General features: G+C 39.1%; 1 protein-coding gene across 1 annotated transcript in view; it reads left to right on the top strand.

Annotated features, from left to right (window-relative positions):
* The window catches only part of crybg1a (crystallin beta-gamma domain containing 1a), a 47,458-nt gene that overhangs the window by 9,943 nt on the left and 22,687 nt on the right, over positions 1–14,828 (top strand). Inside the window, exon 2 of the mRNA XM_055038448.1 lies at positions 12,125–12,263. Coding sequence (XP_054894423.1) covers positions 12,125–12,263 — 139 coding nt within the window. The remainder of the gene's footprint in view (positions 1–12,124; positions 12,264–14,828) is intronic.

Here is a 14,828-nt window from a genome sequence, read left to right as displayed (position 1 = left end):
CTTTGATTAGTTTGCTCTCAAAGTTGGCCCCTTGGTCAGAATGTATACGACGAGGAAACCCATAAATGAGAAAGAAGTTGTTCCAGAGACGACGAGCAACTTCCTTGGCAGTCTGATTCTTACAGGGGAAGGCATGTGCCATCTTGGAAAAATGATCAGTCACAACTAGAACATCCACAGACTTGTTCCCTTGCTCAGCAGTCCAAAAGTCTATGCAGACTAATTCCATAGGCTCAGTAGTGACTATGTTTTGGAATGGTGCACGGCTGTGCAGTTCCGCTGTCTTTCCTACAATGCAGCGCTGACAGCACCGAACATAGTTCATTACATCACGGCCCATGCCACTCCAGAAAAATCTTTGTCTCACCAGAGACAAGGTACGGTGCTGGCCTTGGTGACCTGCTGCATCATGGAGACCATGGAGAACTTTTTGCTTCATTGAGTCAGGTACTATGAACTGGAGGATTTTCTTGTTCATGTGAGGATCTCTCCTTGCCTTGTACAACATGCCATTCTGTATGGTGAGTCTGGTCCAGTGTTTCAGCAGCTTAATCACGCTCTGTGATTCATTAGTCCTTTCACGTTTGGTAGGTCTTCTATGTCTCCGTACAAAGTACATGGCTCTGTTGATTGTGTCGTCAGCTTCCTGCCAATTGACAAGCTGGCTCTGTGGGAATGCAGATGACTGGTTTTCATCCAGAAGAAAATTGGGGTCAATACTAGTTCCCATCATTTGGCTCACACCTCCGCTGGACTGAACATTGAAGATGGCAGCAACCTCCTCTGCTGAGACTGAGCCTTTTGTGTTTAGTGGAACTGTATCTTGAATTGGATCATTTGGTATCTCACCACCATCATCTACAACAGCTTGACAGTTGTTGGACACTCTGAAGACATCCTGCACGAGTTTGTCATTCACACTGTTGACCTGGTCCAACAGCAAGGTATATGGCTCATTTACGAGGCGATGACCCACACATGACTGGACAAATGGCTCACGGCTCAAGGCATCTGCAACAATGTTCTTTGGGCCAGGGATGTATTTCAGGTCAAAGTCATATGCAGCAAGCTTTGCCACCCACCGCTGTTCACACGCATCAAGTCTGGGTTTGGTCAGGATATAGGTCAATGGATTATTGTCAGTCCATATGGTGAAGTGTCTGCCCTTCAACCAATGGCTGAATTTGTCACATACTGCCCATTTCAAGGCAAGAAATTCAAGCCGGTGTGCAGGGTAGTTCAGTTGGGAACGTGAAAGAGTTCTACTTGCAAAGGTGACTGGTCTGGCCACTTTTCCACCAGGTGGCAGTTGTGACAGGACAGCGCCAATCCCATCAAAGGATGCGTCGACAGCTAGAATAAATGGTGCCTTGAAATCTGGATGGGCTAGAGTAACACTTGTCATGAGGTCATGTTTCAGTGTCTCAAAAGCAATCTGGCATGCATCTGTCCAATCAGCAGGTGTCAGTTTCACATGACCTCTCTTTTTGACAAGTTTGCGACCTTGTTTGTGCTTGTTTTGAGCGTCCAGTCCAGCTGTGAGCTTAAATAGTGGTTTTGCCTTTGCAGAACATGCCTCAATGAAGCTTTGATAGTACATCACCATGCCTAGATAAGTCCTGATTTTGCTAGGGCAAGGTGTTTTTCCATCAGACTCCATTAGGTCAGTGACTTGGACTTCATTTATGGCCTTCACTTTCTCAGGATCTGTTCGGACACCATGGTCATTGATGACATGTCCAAGAAACTTCACAGTCCGCCTTAGGAAGAAGCACTTCTTGGGTGCGAGTTTAAGATTGTGTTCTTTGAGACGGGAGAAAACCATTTGTAGGCGATGGAGTGCGGTTTCCTCTGTAGGTGCAAATACCATCAGATCATCAAGGTAGCACAATAGGCTTGTGAAGTTCTCATCCCCGAATATCGACATCATCATCCTCATGAATGTAGCCGGACTATTGCACAGGCCTTGAGGGAGGCGGTTGTATTCATGTAATCCAAAAGGAGACGAGAATGCTGTATATTTTTTGTCATCAGGGTGCAGAGGGACATTATAAAAGCCTGATGTCAGGTCCATTGTTGAGAAGAATGCATTACCACCAAGGGCAGCCAAAGCATCAGCTTGATGCGGTAGTGGGTAAGCATCTTTCACAGTTCTCGCATTGAGCCATCTGAAGTCAGTGCAGACTCTGAGGTCACCATTTGGTTTCCATACCAGAACAAGTGCAGATGCATATTCGCTGTTTGACTTCTGGATAATGCCTCTCTCTTCCATCTCATTCAGAGTCATTCTCAGTTTCTCATATTGGCTTGGTGGTATGCGCCTGTAGGGTAAACGAAATGGCTTGTCATCAACAAGATGGATGCGGTGAACGAACCCCTTAGCTTCTCCACAATCCATCTTGTGACGGGAGAAGATTGACTCATGCTGCACAATGAGGTCAAGGAGCTTGTCTTTCCACTGCAGTGGCACTTCACATGATTTCAGGTCAATGTCTTGCAGACCCAGAACTTTCAGCGTATTCATCATGTCCTCCTCTGACCTTGGTTGCACAACTGTACTCTGTATACATTGCACATTACACTCAATTTTGTCAGCTTTTGGCAGGTCTTCAACTGCAATACATGGAGACACATCTGCTAATTTGGCATTTCTCTTCAGTACTATAACCCTGTCTGTAGGATTGATGACCCTAACAGGTACCCATCGATCTCCCCAAAGAGGAGTGACAACTCTGCCAACAAGGATGTGTTTTGGTCCAGCTTTAGATCGTGTTGGCTCAACAATCACTGTACTGCCTGCTGACATCACCGCCGACTCAGGTAACTTGCTCCAGACAAGGTGCTCACTCTGTGGTTTCAGGGTCACACAACTTTTTACTTTCACTGTCCCTACTTTATCTGGAATGCAATCACCCCTCCAACGTTCTGTGTTGGATAACAGTGACAGAAATTGGCAGTGGTCAGGTGTTTGGCCATTGTTGGGTGAAGAAACTAGTCTCCAGTAACTGTCAGTGCTCTTTAGTTGGGTTAGAATGTGTTTGATTGCATTGCTGCCAAGAATCATCTGTTCTGTCTGTCCTGGAACAACCATTGTTGGAATTATCATCCTGCATCCATAAACCATGACATCAAGGTCATACATGTCTTTGGGGAAAATCTGCTGTCCACCACAGCCTATAATCACATAGTCTTCAGCTGTGCCTTTCGTTATATCAGGACACTGCTGTAAAAGGGATTGAACAGAGGACTCACTTATTGTACAAGCCATTGAACCACTGTCTAATAGTGCTTTGAGGGTGGGGCCATTCTGTACAGACACAGGTGTGTAGAACAGGTTGTTAGTTTCTGCTATTCTTTGGGATCCCTGGAATATCGGTTTCTTGGATGAGGTCAATGTACTACTGTATAACTCAAAGAGGGATGCATTATCTTGGATTTCTGGAGACTCATTTTTAGTGGGAGGCTTATTGGGTTCATCTGCACTGTCCTCCCTTGTGTGCAGACCAGTCAGTTTTCCTGATGCTCTGGGGCAGCTCTTTTAGTTGGGCAGTTGTGGCGTGAATGACCTGGAGCATAACACTTGAAACAAAGCCTATTTTCTCTGCAATGTGACAAGGCACTGTGGTCGTCAGCTTTGCAAATAATGCATGGTTTAATAGTGAAACCATTTATTATGTCTGCATTGTCTACAGGTCGCCTGGGTGGAATTCGCCTTCTTTCATGTGGCTGATTAGAGGCTCCATGTAGCAGAACCTTCTCTAACATCGACATTACATCTGTCAGGGAGACATACTGAGCGCTGTGTGTCTGGGGGTACTCCTGACTGTTATGTGTAGGGATCAAGCCATGGCCCACTTCTGCTTTGTGCACTTTAATGTCTACTGTCTTCTCGTGGCGCACTGGGAAAGTTTCTTTACAGCTCATCTCAGCATGGTACTGATTCAGCACCTCCAGGACTTCACATGCTGACCACCTGTCAATAGTTTTGGATCTGAAAGTGAGAGCCAGGTCTTTACAGGGACAATTCCTAATAAACATACATGTCACCTCCATCTCAGGATTTTCAAATGATTTGCCCTGCTCTCTCAGGCAGTCAGAAGCAAGGTCAGCTGCTCTGTTTAGTCTCAGCCAGTAGTCATATGGTCTTCGTGGTCTTTGGGCAAGGTCGAGTAAAAGTCAGCTAAGGGGACAGCAGAGTATTAGAAGAGCTGAAGTGTTTTCTGAGGAGACTAAATCATGTCAGGATGAGCAGTGATGTTAATGTTACTATTTCTAATCCAAACTTAACTACATCCTTAGCCTTTCCCCTTAGATGCATAAGGATTTCCTCAGCCTGCTCTTCAATCTTAACATCAGTTTTCCTAATGAATGTTCTCATCTGATCTTCCCAATCATGCACTGTAATGGAGTCTGAGCCATTACCTGCAAAACATGGAGGTTCTTGACCTTTCTCTGCAAGACAACCTGAACCTGGGATACATCAGATACACAACCAGACTGAACACAGTACTCCCTGCAGTGTGTGGCTGTAGAACTGGGAGAAACTGTGATATGTGGCTGTATGCGTGAAATGATGCTGTCAGCCAGCTGATGTCCTATCTCTTGAAAACAGATTTCATCTGTGCAGTTACACATTCAGAACTGTCACTAGTAGGATTATGGACTCTAGCACTAGGAATTTCATCTAATGAGGGCATAAGACCACCAGGAGCAGGACTATATCAACAGAAAAAGGAATGGGAGCAAGCACACCCTTCCTCTTCCAAAACTAATGGGTGTGCTGAACCAAAAGTGGTTACTTTGATTAGACATTGTTCAGGGAGTTTAACAAGTGGAAAGATATTCAAAATCCAAAACACAATAGGAAATAAAATCATCAATTTGGAATAAACAAGTAATAAACAAAATAAGTCAGAACAATTTGCATAGTATATTACTCTAATGCTCCATAAAGGTTTAAGTGTACAGCAACGTCTTTTCACTGTCCTGAAATGTTACTGTGAACATGAAACTATACACAATGTGAATAAATGTATTCAAAACCCGATGTGGCAGACAGGACGGTCACAGGTTCGACGAGCTTGATTGAGTCCAAGGTCACGGCACCAATGTAACAGCCCCTTTATGCCGTCCCGTCATACACACAGAGGAGGCCAGTTGGTTGAATTTCTGTAATAACTGTAATAAATGGTCAACAAAATTAGTACAGTGAGCTCCACTACTGGTCCATCAGCTCTCCGCATACACAGTAGAGCGCTCAACAGACTGCGTCACAAACAATCATTACAATCTGGCTTAACAACATATTTTTCTAACAAATGATCGTATAGTGATATTTGATTATTAATACTTCTTTAAAATTAATTTAACACATTCTATTCTATTTCCTATAAATAAAGAAAAAAAAATAGACAGACAACAATCAAATTTAACTAATAAACTAATTAACAGTAACTTCTAACTGAAACAGGGAACAAAAAACTGACAAGCTGGTAAATACAGCAAACCGACAATACAACAGACAAACCGACAACTCAACTGAAGAAAAACTGACAAACATAACTGACAAAATAATTTACTAATAAAAAATAATATAATTACCTGTAATAAAATGGTCAACACAAATTAGTACAGTGAGCTCCACTACTGGTCCATCAGCTCTCCGCATACTGCAATAAAACTCCACGTCAGTCTTTGAGCACACCTACTATGACTATCAGAAAAGAACTGGATTGTTGACTTACCACAGTAGAGCGCTCAACAGGACTGCGTGGAATTTACGGTTAGCTTTGTATTTATAGGCAACCAGTAGGGGGCGCCAAAACCATTCATCACATGGTAATTACAAAACATATTTTAGCAAGAATTTCATCTTAATACCGTTACATATATATATATATATAATATATATATATATATATATATATATATATATATATATATATATATATATGCATGTTGGGTTGTTGGTACACAGTCTGGAAATGGACAGTAGTGAATGAAACTTGACTGAAGTATTTTCCAGGTCTGGATAAGTATGGATATCCTATTATCTAAATGCTATTTGCTTCCTTTCTACAGTCTCTGTTTCTGTCCTCACTCAATTGGTTTGTTGTCATTCTTTCTCTTGTTCCCCTTTTCCTTCCTTAGTTTGCTCCTTAATTGAGTCTCTCCTTTTCCCACATCATCAGTTTCATTTACACCCTTTTGTCCTCCTTTCATAAAAATCTTTTATCTAATTAATGTCTATGGTTGTTTTCTTATCCAGACACCAACAGGTTGAAAACATATTTAAACAGTTCAAGGAAACAATGTTTTAATTCAGTGTAATTGCTGTCAGCTGATAAAACAAGTCCATCCACACCACCTCCCTGTCTGCCTGTGACACCTTCCTACAACAAAACACACCTGAAGGTTATTACTCAGCATCCAAACATGTCAAACTTTCAAAAATGTGAAAATGAAAATTTCTGTGTGTAGAAAGTAAGGCAGTTGGACAAAGAAACTCATGTAATGAGATGTTTGACGGAAAACCTTTGTGTCTGACAAGGAAGTTACCCTGCCTTAGCTGAACTTTCTTGTAATCTTTTTCTGCAAATCTAATCAGTGTCTCTCAGCTGAGACAAAAAGGTCCAGTGAGCACAATAAGGGTAGTCTGTAAATTTTCAAAAATTTTTTGAAACGATTACGATTATGAATATATGATATATGATAAACAGATTATGTCAGTTTGAGTAAAATCCTTTAAACTACTCATAGACAACCCCTCATCACACTACGCAATATCCAGCAACACCAGGAGAAATTTGTTTTGGGTGTTATCATCTGTAATAAATGTTGAAAATTGAGAACTGGAGTCATACAGGAAATAGGACGACGGTTCCATTCTATATTGGCAGTAATGACAATAAAATGTAAACTGTCTTCATATGAAAGTGCAGATTCTTATTTAACATGTAAGATTTTAGAAAAGGTATTCAAAGTCATAATATTTTTTAAACATAATTATTATGACTACATTATAAGTATCTGTGTTTGATGCATTAAATCTTTTTTAATGGCATTAACCACAGTTGTGCAAATTATTTCTATAAATTTGTCACTTTTAAATCAGATATTTTCGTTTGCATTTTGTTGTTTGCAGTCAGTGTTTGCATCTTGAACACCACTTCAGTTTCGCAGATTTTCTAGTTGTTAACATAATTTCATTAAAAGTATTTTTTTATGCCAGTTATGAATTAATGAGCTAAAAGCTGAGAACTTTTTACACTGCTTTATCAACAAATACGAGAGACATAGAAGAATTGGAACAAAAACAGAAAATAGAAAATCGCAGCTTCTATCAGTGCTTCCAAAATCAACATGTCATTATTAGGAGTTTCTTTGTTCATGTGGTGTTGTGCAAACTCCTTCTCTTCCCAAGGGTGATTGTAAACATGACATACAGGATTCCTCCGCAGCACCTGACATTCTGCAGAATGCAGATCAGACACTTGTCTCCATACAGACCAGTTCAGGAAAGATCGTTGAAACTTGAGCAAATGCTTGAATGCTTTTGCAAACATCTTGGCTTGTTTTGCACTGTGCTCCCTGGTTGCGGTTATTGGTCCAAATGGGAGCGCAACGGCTGCAGCCTACTGGTTGTTGCAGAACCGCCCTCTCTCTGGCAAACAGGGCCCTGCAGCAGTCCTTACCGCCACTCCCTTATGCATCACCAGGCGCTCTTATGAACAGCAGCTGTTTTTGATTCACAGTAGAAATCCTTGCAAGAATTATTACTTAACATTTATTTGTGTCTTTGTGTTGCATCAAACTTGTCTGTGGAGTAAATGTTAGAAAACTAAGTGCCAGATTGTGCTTTCTTGCTACATTTCGTCCCAGTGTTGAGCAATTTGACCTGGGAGAAAGAATTAACAACAAGCAGAAGTCCAGCCTTTGTTTTGTCGCAGCTTGCATCCTATTGTGCGCAGCAATGAGTGCGGTTTGGTTTCTTATGATTCCTTAAAACATAACGTCTAACGTCTATCTACAGCTCCCACTGACTCATTAAGCCTCTGGTCTACCGAAGGGAGTCTGAGTCACTGGTTGAATCTCTTCCATCCCTTGTTTGAGTTTATACAGTAGCTGCAGCAGGTTTACTGAGCTTACTGCAATCATTTTTGCCTAATTTCACCTATTTGTCTCATAAGAAATGAAGGCTGATCATTTCCTTTGCATTGACTTGTTTGATAATTTTTGTAAAAACGGCTGTAGGGGAATCTGGGTGAATTGTGTTGGTTCTGTGAAACGCTAGAAGAGGGTCAGATGTGAAACAATTCAGGGTCATGTGAGTTTATTTTCTGTGCTGGTCCCCTCCTTTCTCAGATGGTGGGAGGGAAGAATGCAGCTTTGTCCTCAGATACAAAATTTTATAAGTTCCCAGAGACGATGACCGCTCCTATCAAAATTTATTCTACCAATTTGAATTAAATTCTTTTCTCTAAGACTTCTTATCAGCTTATAGTAGCACAATATTAGCTTTGATCAGCTGTAGTTCAAAATGTTACTCTATCAGTTTCATTATAACTAGACTCATTTTTTTAAGTTGTTTGTGAACAACACATAAAAGGCAATTTTAGTGCTTTAGAATAATCTAGGATGGGTCAAATTATTTCACAATGATTACAGAGAAAGCCTTGCAAAGCATAATTTGTGAAATCTTGACTTTAGATTTTTTACTTTTGTAAAGAAAGCATTGTTCTTGTGAACTCATTTGTTGATTCATTTCCTGAACCGATTGTATCGCTACACAGCTATTCCTCACTACTCTTTTAATCAGATCCAACTTGTGAAAGTTATATGGTTAAAGAATTGTCCGTTGCCATGGCTTATTAGGGACTTAGAAGCAAACATTTCCTCATTAAAAGTCTCCTTAAAACAGTGGAGCTTTGTCTGAAACTTAGGAGGTTCAGGCGTGTTGGAGCCGGTCTGTACCTGCAGCCTGATCAACCGAGGTTGACATATTTCACACAAGTCCTCCCTCAGTTGAAAAATGCTGGAGGTTATTTTCAGGAGTTTCTGTGCAAAAAGAACCGTCAGTCACATTTTCTCTTAGCTGTATTCTAACGGTGACATCCGGTTCTCAGCTATAGATACCTGCATATCTTTTCCACCCCCTCTGCAGACTCAAATGGGATGAGTGGTTGTTAGAAAACATCAACTATTTTTTCAACAGTCAGTGAACATTCAGTTAGTCCATTTTATTTATTGATTCATCTGTTTGTCCTCTTGTTTCTTAATTGCTTCATTGTTTTCCATCCTTTTATCTTCTCTTTTTTTTCCCATTTATCTGCTCAGTTGGCAGTTTGTTTGTCTGTCTATTCTTCTTTTAGTTTGTCCATGACATGTTTGCTCATTGGTTATGTGTATTTTTTTTTTCTGAGCAGTTAGAATTTGTTTTTTTTGTAAATTCACATGGAACTCTTTTAAAAGTTAATCAGTCATCAGGTAATAGGTCTTTTGGTGATGTAAGAAATTATCTGTTATGTAGCTATTATATTATTATTATTATTATTATTATTATTATTATTATTATTATTATTATTATTATTATTATTATTATTCCATAATCAGCTAATATCTATTGATAGTTGTGGATCATGGCTTTTTCAATCATTTACATTTTCAAACTTAGCTCATAAACAAATAAAAAATAAAGACATGACAATGGAAGTAGAGCAAAAGAAAAGCAGTGTTTAACAAAAGTTAAATTTAAGATGCTTTTTATGTGTCTGAGACTAGATTCATCATGTTAAAATTGATTTAAATACTTATATTTCCTTTTCATCATCATCAGAAGCAACGTCAAATGTATAAATATGTTAAAATGTTTTAATTGTATCACTTGAGGTGAAAAATAAAGGAGGAACAATGTTGTTTTGACATTTGGATTGACAGCGAGTTAAGTCGATTTAACATGGACACAATTCTGATTTGGGAAAACACCAGGACGTCTCAAGATGCAGCTGCACTTCTGCAGGGCATATCCATCTTCTGGTGCACTGAAGGCAACAGCACACAATAAATCAGCTCTCATGCTGGAGGCACGGACGACAGGACTGTCTCACCTTAATCGAGGTGACATCAGAGGACGGTGATGACAGTCATGTATGAGCACGATCAGACTGTGGTGAAATATTCATTCTCTCACGACTACATTCGATTAGAATTGACTAGTTGATACCTGCTTTACTGGAGAAAGATTAGTCACTTTTAAGAAACAGAAAATCTGAAGGATTGTCCATTACAGTAAAAACATAAGATTCAAATTTTATCAGGTGTTGTGAAAGTGGAAGGTGTCACCTCACCTAGATCGGTCAGGCCGGAAGCAGACAACAGGCTTACAAGAAAAACTGCATGATTATCAAACATAAAAACTGAAAATAAAGTAAGCAGTGATTATTTTATAGACCTCCATTCAACAAAACAGCTGATTAATGGAAACTGTATTTTAAAAAGACTTGAAAAACCAGGTCTGTGTGTGACTGACATAAAATCAGAGTGGGAAAAAATATATAAATCAGTATTTTGTTTCCTTCGTCTTCTTGTAAGTTTAAAACACCACACCTTCTTACCTAACGTCTTTTATTATAACATATTTTCCTGAAATATTTTGGCATCAATAAGATTTAAAAATGTTGATGAGGTCTGGATCGTTCAGACCTCATCAACAAACTAAAGTTTTAGGAATAAGAATCATATGAGGTAATTGTGTGATTAGCAGCCTCTCTCTATTACATTTGCTGCTTCTGGAATAAGGTCACACACAGAAAGAAGACACCAAACGGACGCAGCTCTTGAAAACACAACAGAAGGCCAACAACACCTTGTGAAAGTATTTATACTTTAAATTTAGTCATTTACAGCGACAAACTTCTATGCATTTGGGGAGAATTTGACGTAATAGACCTCTTTTGCAGCTGAGTTTTAAATATTTTGTTTTATTCCCCTTTTTCACCCGAAACAAAATCATCTGCACAGCCATGTGAATTCATAAATAAAAATGCAGATACATATTTGTATCAGAATGTACATCTTATTCTGGAAATCTTTGTCAGTCGGGAGAACATAAAAAATGATGGTAACAAGTAAGGCGTGGCATGCATAAAGGCATTCATGCAAGCCACATGGTTGAGAGCTTTCCTTTACTTGCACTCTTAAGCTTTATTTTACAAGGTCTGTATTTAGGTTGAGCAACTACAAAGATTTATTTGTACTTTAACAGTGCATTGGATATGTTTTAGGTCTACATTCAACAGATTACTATTGTTGAGTGTTTGCCAGGGTTCTCTCTCAAAAGCTGTGATTCTCTGCCACCTTGTGGAGAAACACAGTATTGCAAAGATGAATGTTCTGCGGCACTGTGTATGGAGTAAATCTACTACAATGCAACACCCTGCTTTATTAAAGTACCTTCATATAATTAAATGTGTACAATATTGTTTTAAATATCAGCTGTGATGTAGACATTGTCAGAAAAATGTGACAAAAAAATCTGATCCCAGTTGAGCCTCTGCATGTTATGCTTCTTCTACTGCCAGATAAAGTATGCTAAATGCTCCCTTGCAATGTTGAAATAAGCTGGAATGACTGTTAGGCTTTCAGTCTCTTTGTGATCTGTGAAGCAAGAAAGTCGAGCTGCGGCAAAACCACTCTTCAAACACAGAAGCACCTCCTAATACCCCACACACGCAGTACAATCCTCAGCAAGGCTCTAATTGCTCAACAGCAGAGTGAACGGTGTCCATTTTCTGCCTCAGTTTTGTGTGTGTTGTCAACTTTACACTGTGGTGTTAGGAAAACACATCAATTAGAGCTGTCAGCGCTTGAACACACCAAGCTAGAGGTGTTGTTTGTAAGGATTATTAGTTTCTGGGGACAGCCCACAGTGATGCTGCTTGTAGAGCTGAATAAACATAATCTTTTGTTTTAAATGATGCAAGAAACACATTTAGCACATCCCAAAAAACATAAACTTAATTCTGTACAGTGAGAAGGGAAACAAAAGCCAGTGACATAACATCCTCTGTTTCTCGGTTCCCCGCCCCCTCTCCTTCTCTGCCTGCTTCCTGCTTTACTCCACCAGGAGCGAAGACCAGATGAGCATTTCCACAGAGCGCAGTTTCCGGCGGGGATCGGACTGGGACCCTCATTCTGACATCTCCTCTCTCAACAAGTTGGATATGAACCCTCTCTCCAGCCCCATGTCTCCCTCCAAACTTAAGGTGGGTTTTTACTACTGTTAAAGTTTATTCGGAAAGTTTAATGTCTGAGCGACTTGTGCAAAAGTGGATTTTGTCACAATGAGCTGGGAACTTCAAATTTACTTTTGAGAAGTTTTGATTGCAATAGTTTTTTTGTGCTTTTTTTTTTGCATTTGGTGCCTGCAGATATGTGCAAATAAAAAGTGTCTTTTCAGGGCGCTGAGGTCACTTGGGCAGCAAATTTATGCTTTTGTGTGTTTAAAGACATCATTAGGGATCTCAGACACCTCAAACTTAGGTGTGCTTTGCAAGCTCTTGAGGACAATAAAAGTCTTGTTAGACTTTCAAAACCACAGGTTGAAATTGTATTAAACAAATTATGAAAAAAAAAATAAGCCTATGTAAATAAAATGTTTAAGCACCATCAAATGTATATGTATTTGAGTTTAGGTGGCTTACTTCTGCAGTATACTGCCCTGATGCTTAGTCAGAAAATTAGTAGCAGGAGTTGTTTTTCCTGAGGTGCTTTACTTCTATACAGTAGCTGGCGTATTTCTACTAGCCTTTGTTGATGGGATAAAATATTTTGTTTCATCAGCAAAGAAGGCATGAAAAGGAATGTGTGAGGAAATCCTAACAGATGTTCTAACACAAATTCAGCCGTTATCTGGGCTTGAAGATAATCAATAAAACAAAGAATATATATTCTCAGCAATGAAGAATTTGGAAATCATGAAATATGTAAAAATAAAATCTGTAAAATTTTATTCAATGACCTTTTTTGAATATATAATGTCAAAAAGCCATTTGTCCTTCTGTTTCTTTATCTGTCTGTCCTTTTGTCATCATTCCATCCATCCATCCATCCATCCATCCATCCATCCATCCATCCATCCATCCATCCATCCATCCATCCATCCATCCATCCATCCATCCATCCATCCATCCATCCATCCATCCATCCATCCATCCATCCATCCATCCATCCATCCATCCATCCATCCATCCAAACACTGAACCATTACTTTAATTTAAGCATAGTTAAAATAGACTACATGGTGGCAGTGTTGACAATGCTGTTGCCTTGCAGCGAGAAGGTCTTCAGGTCATATGTGAGCCTGAGGTTTTTCTGCATGGCGTTTGCATGTTCTCCCTCTGCATGTGTTGGTACTCCAGCTTCCTTTAACACTCCAAAAACATGACTGCTAATTGGTCTTTCTAATTGCCCTTAGACGTGAGTGTGTGTATTCATGGTTGTTTGTCCTGTGTGTTCCTGTTACCCTGCGATCACCTGGCTACCTGTCCAGTGTGTACTTTTCCTTTCACACAATGACTGCAGCATATAGGTGCCAGCATCCCCACAGCCCTGCAATAATAAACAGATATAGACAATAGATGTACAATGGATGGATATTTACAGTACAAACAGGAAGTCAGGAATCAGTCGAGGAAACAAAATTATTTGAGTTTGATCACCTCTCCTCTCAATCTAATTAATTAATTTTCAAGATCATTGACAGTAATCATTTTTTTCTGTTTTGTTTTACTGATATGAATATTGTCTCTGAATCAATTTTAATGAAGGGCAAACTCTAAGGATGGGCTACAAAAAAAACAAAATGCATTATTACAATTCTTGTTTAGTAATTTGTCAAATATAGACCATGGGACTACAGATCGGGTGTTTATATTCATATTTATACAACTTTCAACAACACAAGCATTCCTAGCAAAGGTTGGAACTTAAAAATATCCCAAATACAACAATATTTCAAACACACAAGCTTCTGCTTTGCAGAGAAGAGCAAAGTTATGTCTGTGGATTCAAAAGGAGACAAGGTGGAAAATATAATTAAATTGAGTCTTTGACCAGAGAAAAGAAGCTGCAGAGTCAACAAAGCAGGTAACAAAATACAAAAGATAAAAGGCAGAGAAAACAAGATAACCAGAGATTTGTCTCTGAAGAAATAAATCTGCGACTATGTATTTACTCAGAGGGAGGCGATAATTAACCAAATGGTGGGTGTGGTCTTTATGGAAACCTGCTACAGTTCGCAAAGTAAAACCACAGTGGACGTTTTATCAACTGAATTTGGACATATCATTTGTTTGCAGCTCTTTTCAATTCCCTACAACTTTAACCAATCGATATTATTCCAGCCTTAAAATTACTTTATTTTAGACTTATGCTGCTACCATTACATTTGTGTTATACACAGAGTATTTTGTTAAATCATACTTTTGAATGAAGAAAAGTAAAGCAACCATGAAAATATTTAACAAATGATCTAATGATATGCCTGTTGAAAACAAAATAATTTATTTTTTCAATATAACTATATATTTTTTATGACTATCAAGGTATTTGAAACTTACACAACGTAATTACTGACAAATTTAAGTAATCATCGAAGATTTGTTAATCTTCGATGGTTTCAGTCTATCTTCAGTCTATCTTCCTTTTTTGGTTGCAGAAAGTCATCATAAATATGTAGCCACACATTATGTTGTTGCTGTAATGTTTAATGACTAGATACCTTTTAAGATTTGGTCCAAATAATTGCATTGGATCTGAATATGCTTGGG

Source organism: Poeciliopsis prolifica, unplaced genomic scaffold, assembly GCF_027474105.1.
Source record: "Poeciliopsis prolifica strain line A6 unplaced genomic scaffold, Auburn_PproV2 SCAFFOLD013, whole genome shotgun sequence".
NCBI lineage: Eukaryota > Metazoa > Chordata > Actinopteri > Cyprinodontiformes > Poeciliidae > Poeciliopsis > Poeciliopsis prolifica.
Note: the sequence above shows the minus strand (reverse complement) of the source record. Positions and strands in the feature narration are given on the sequence as shown.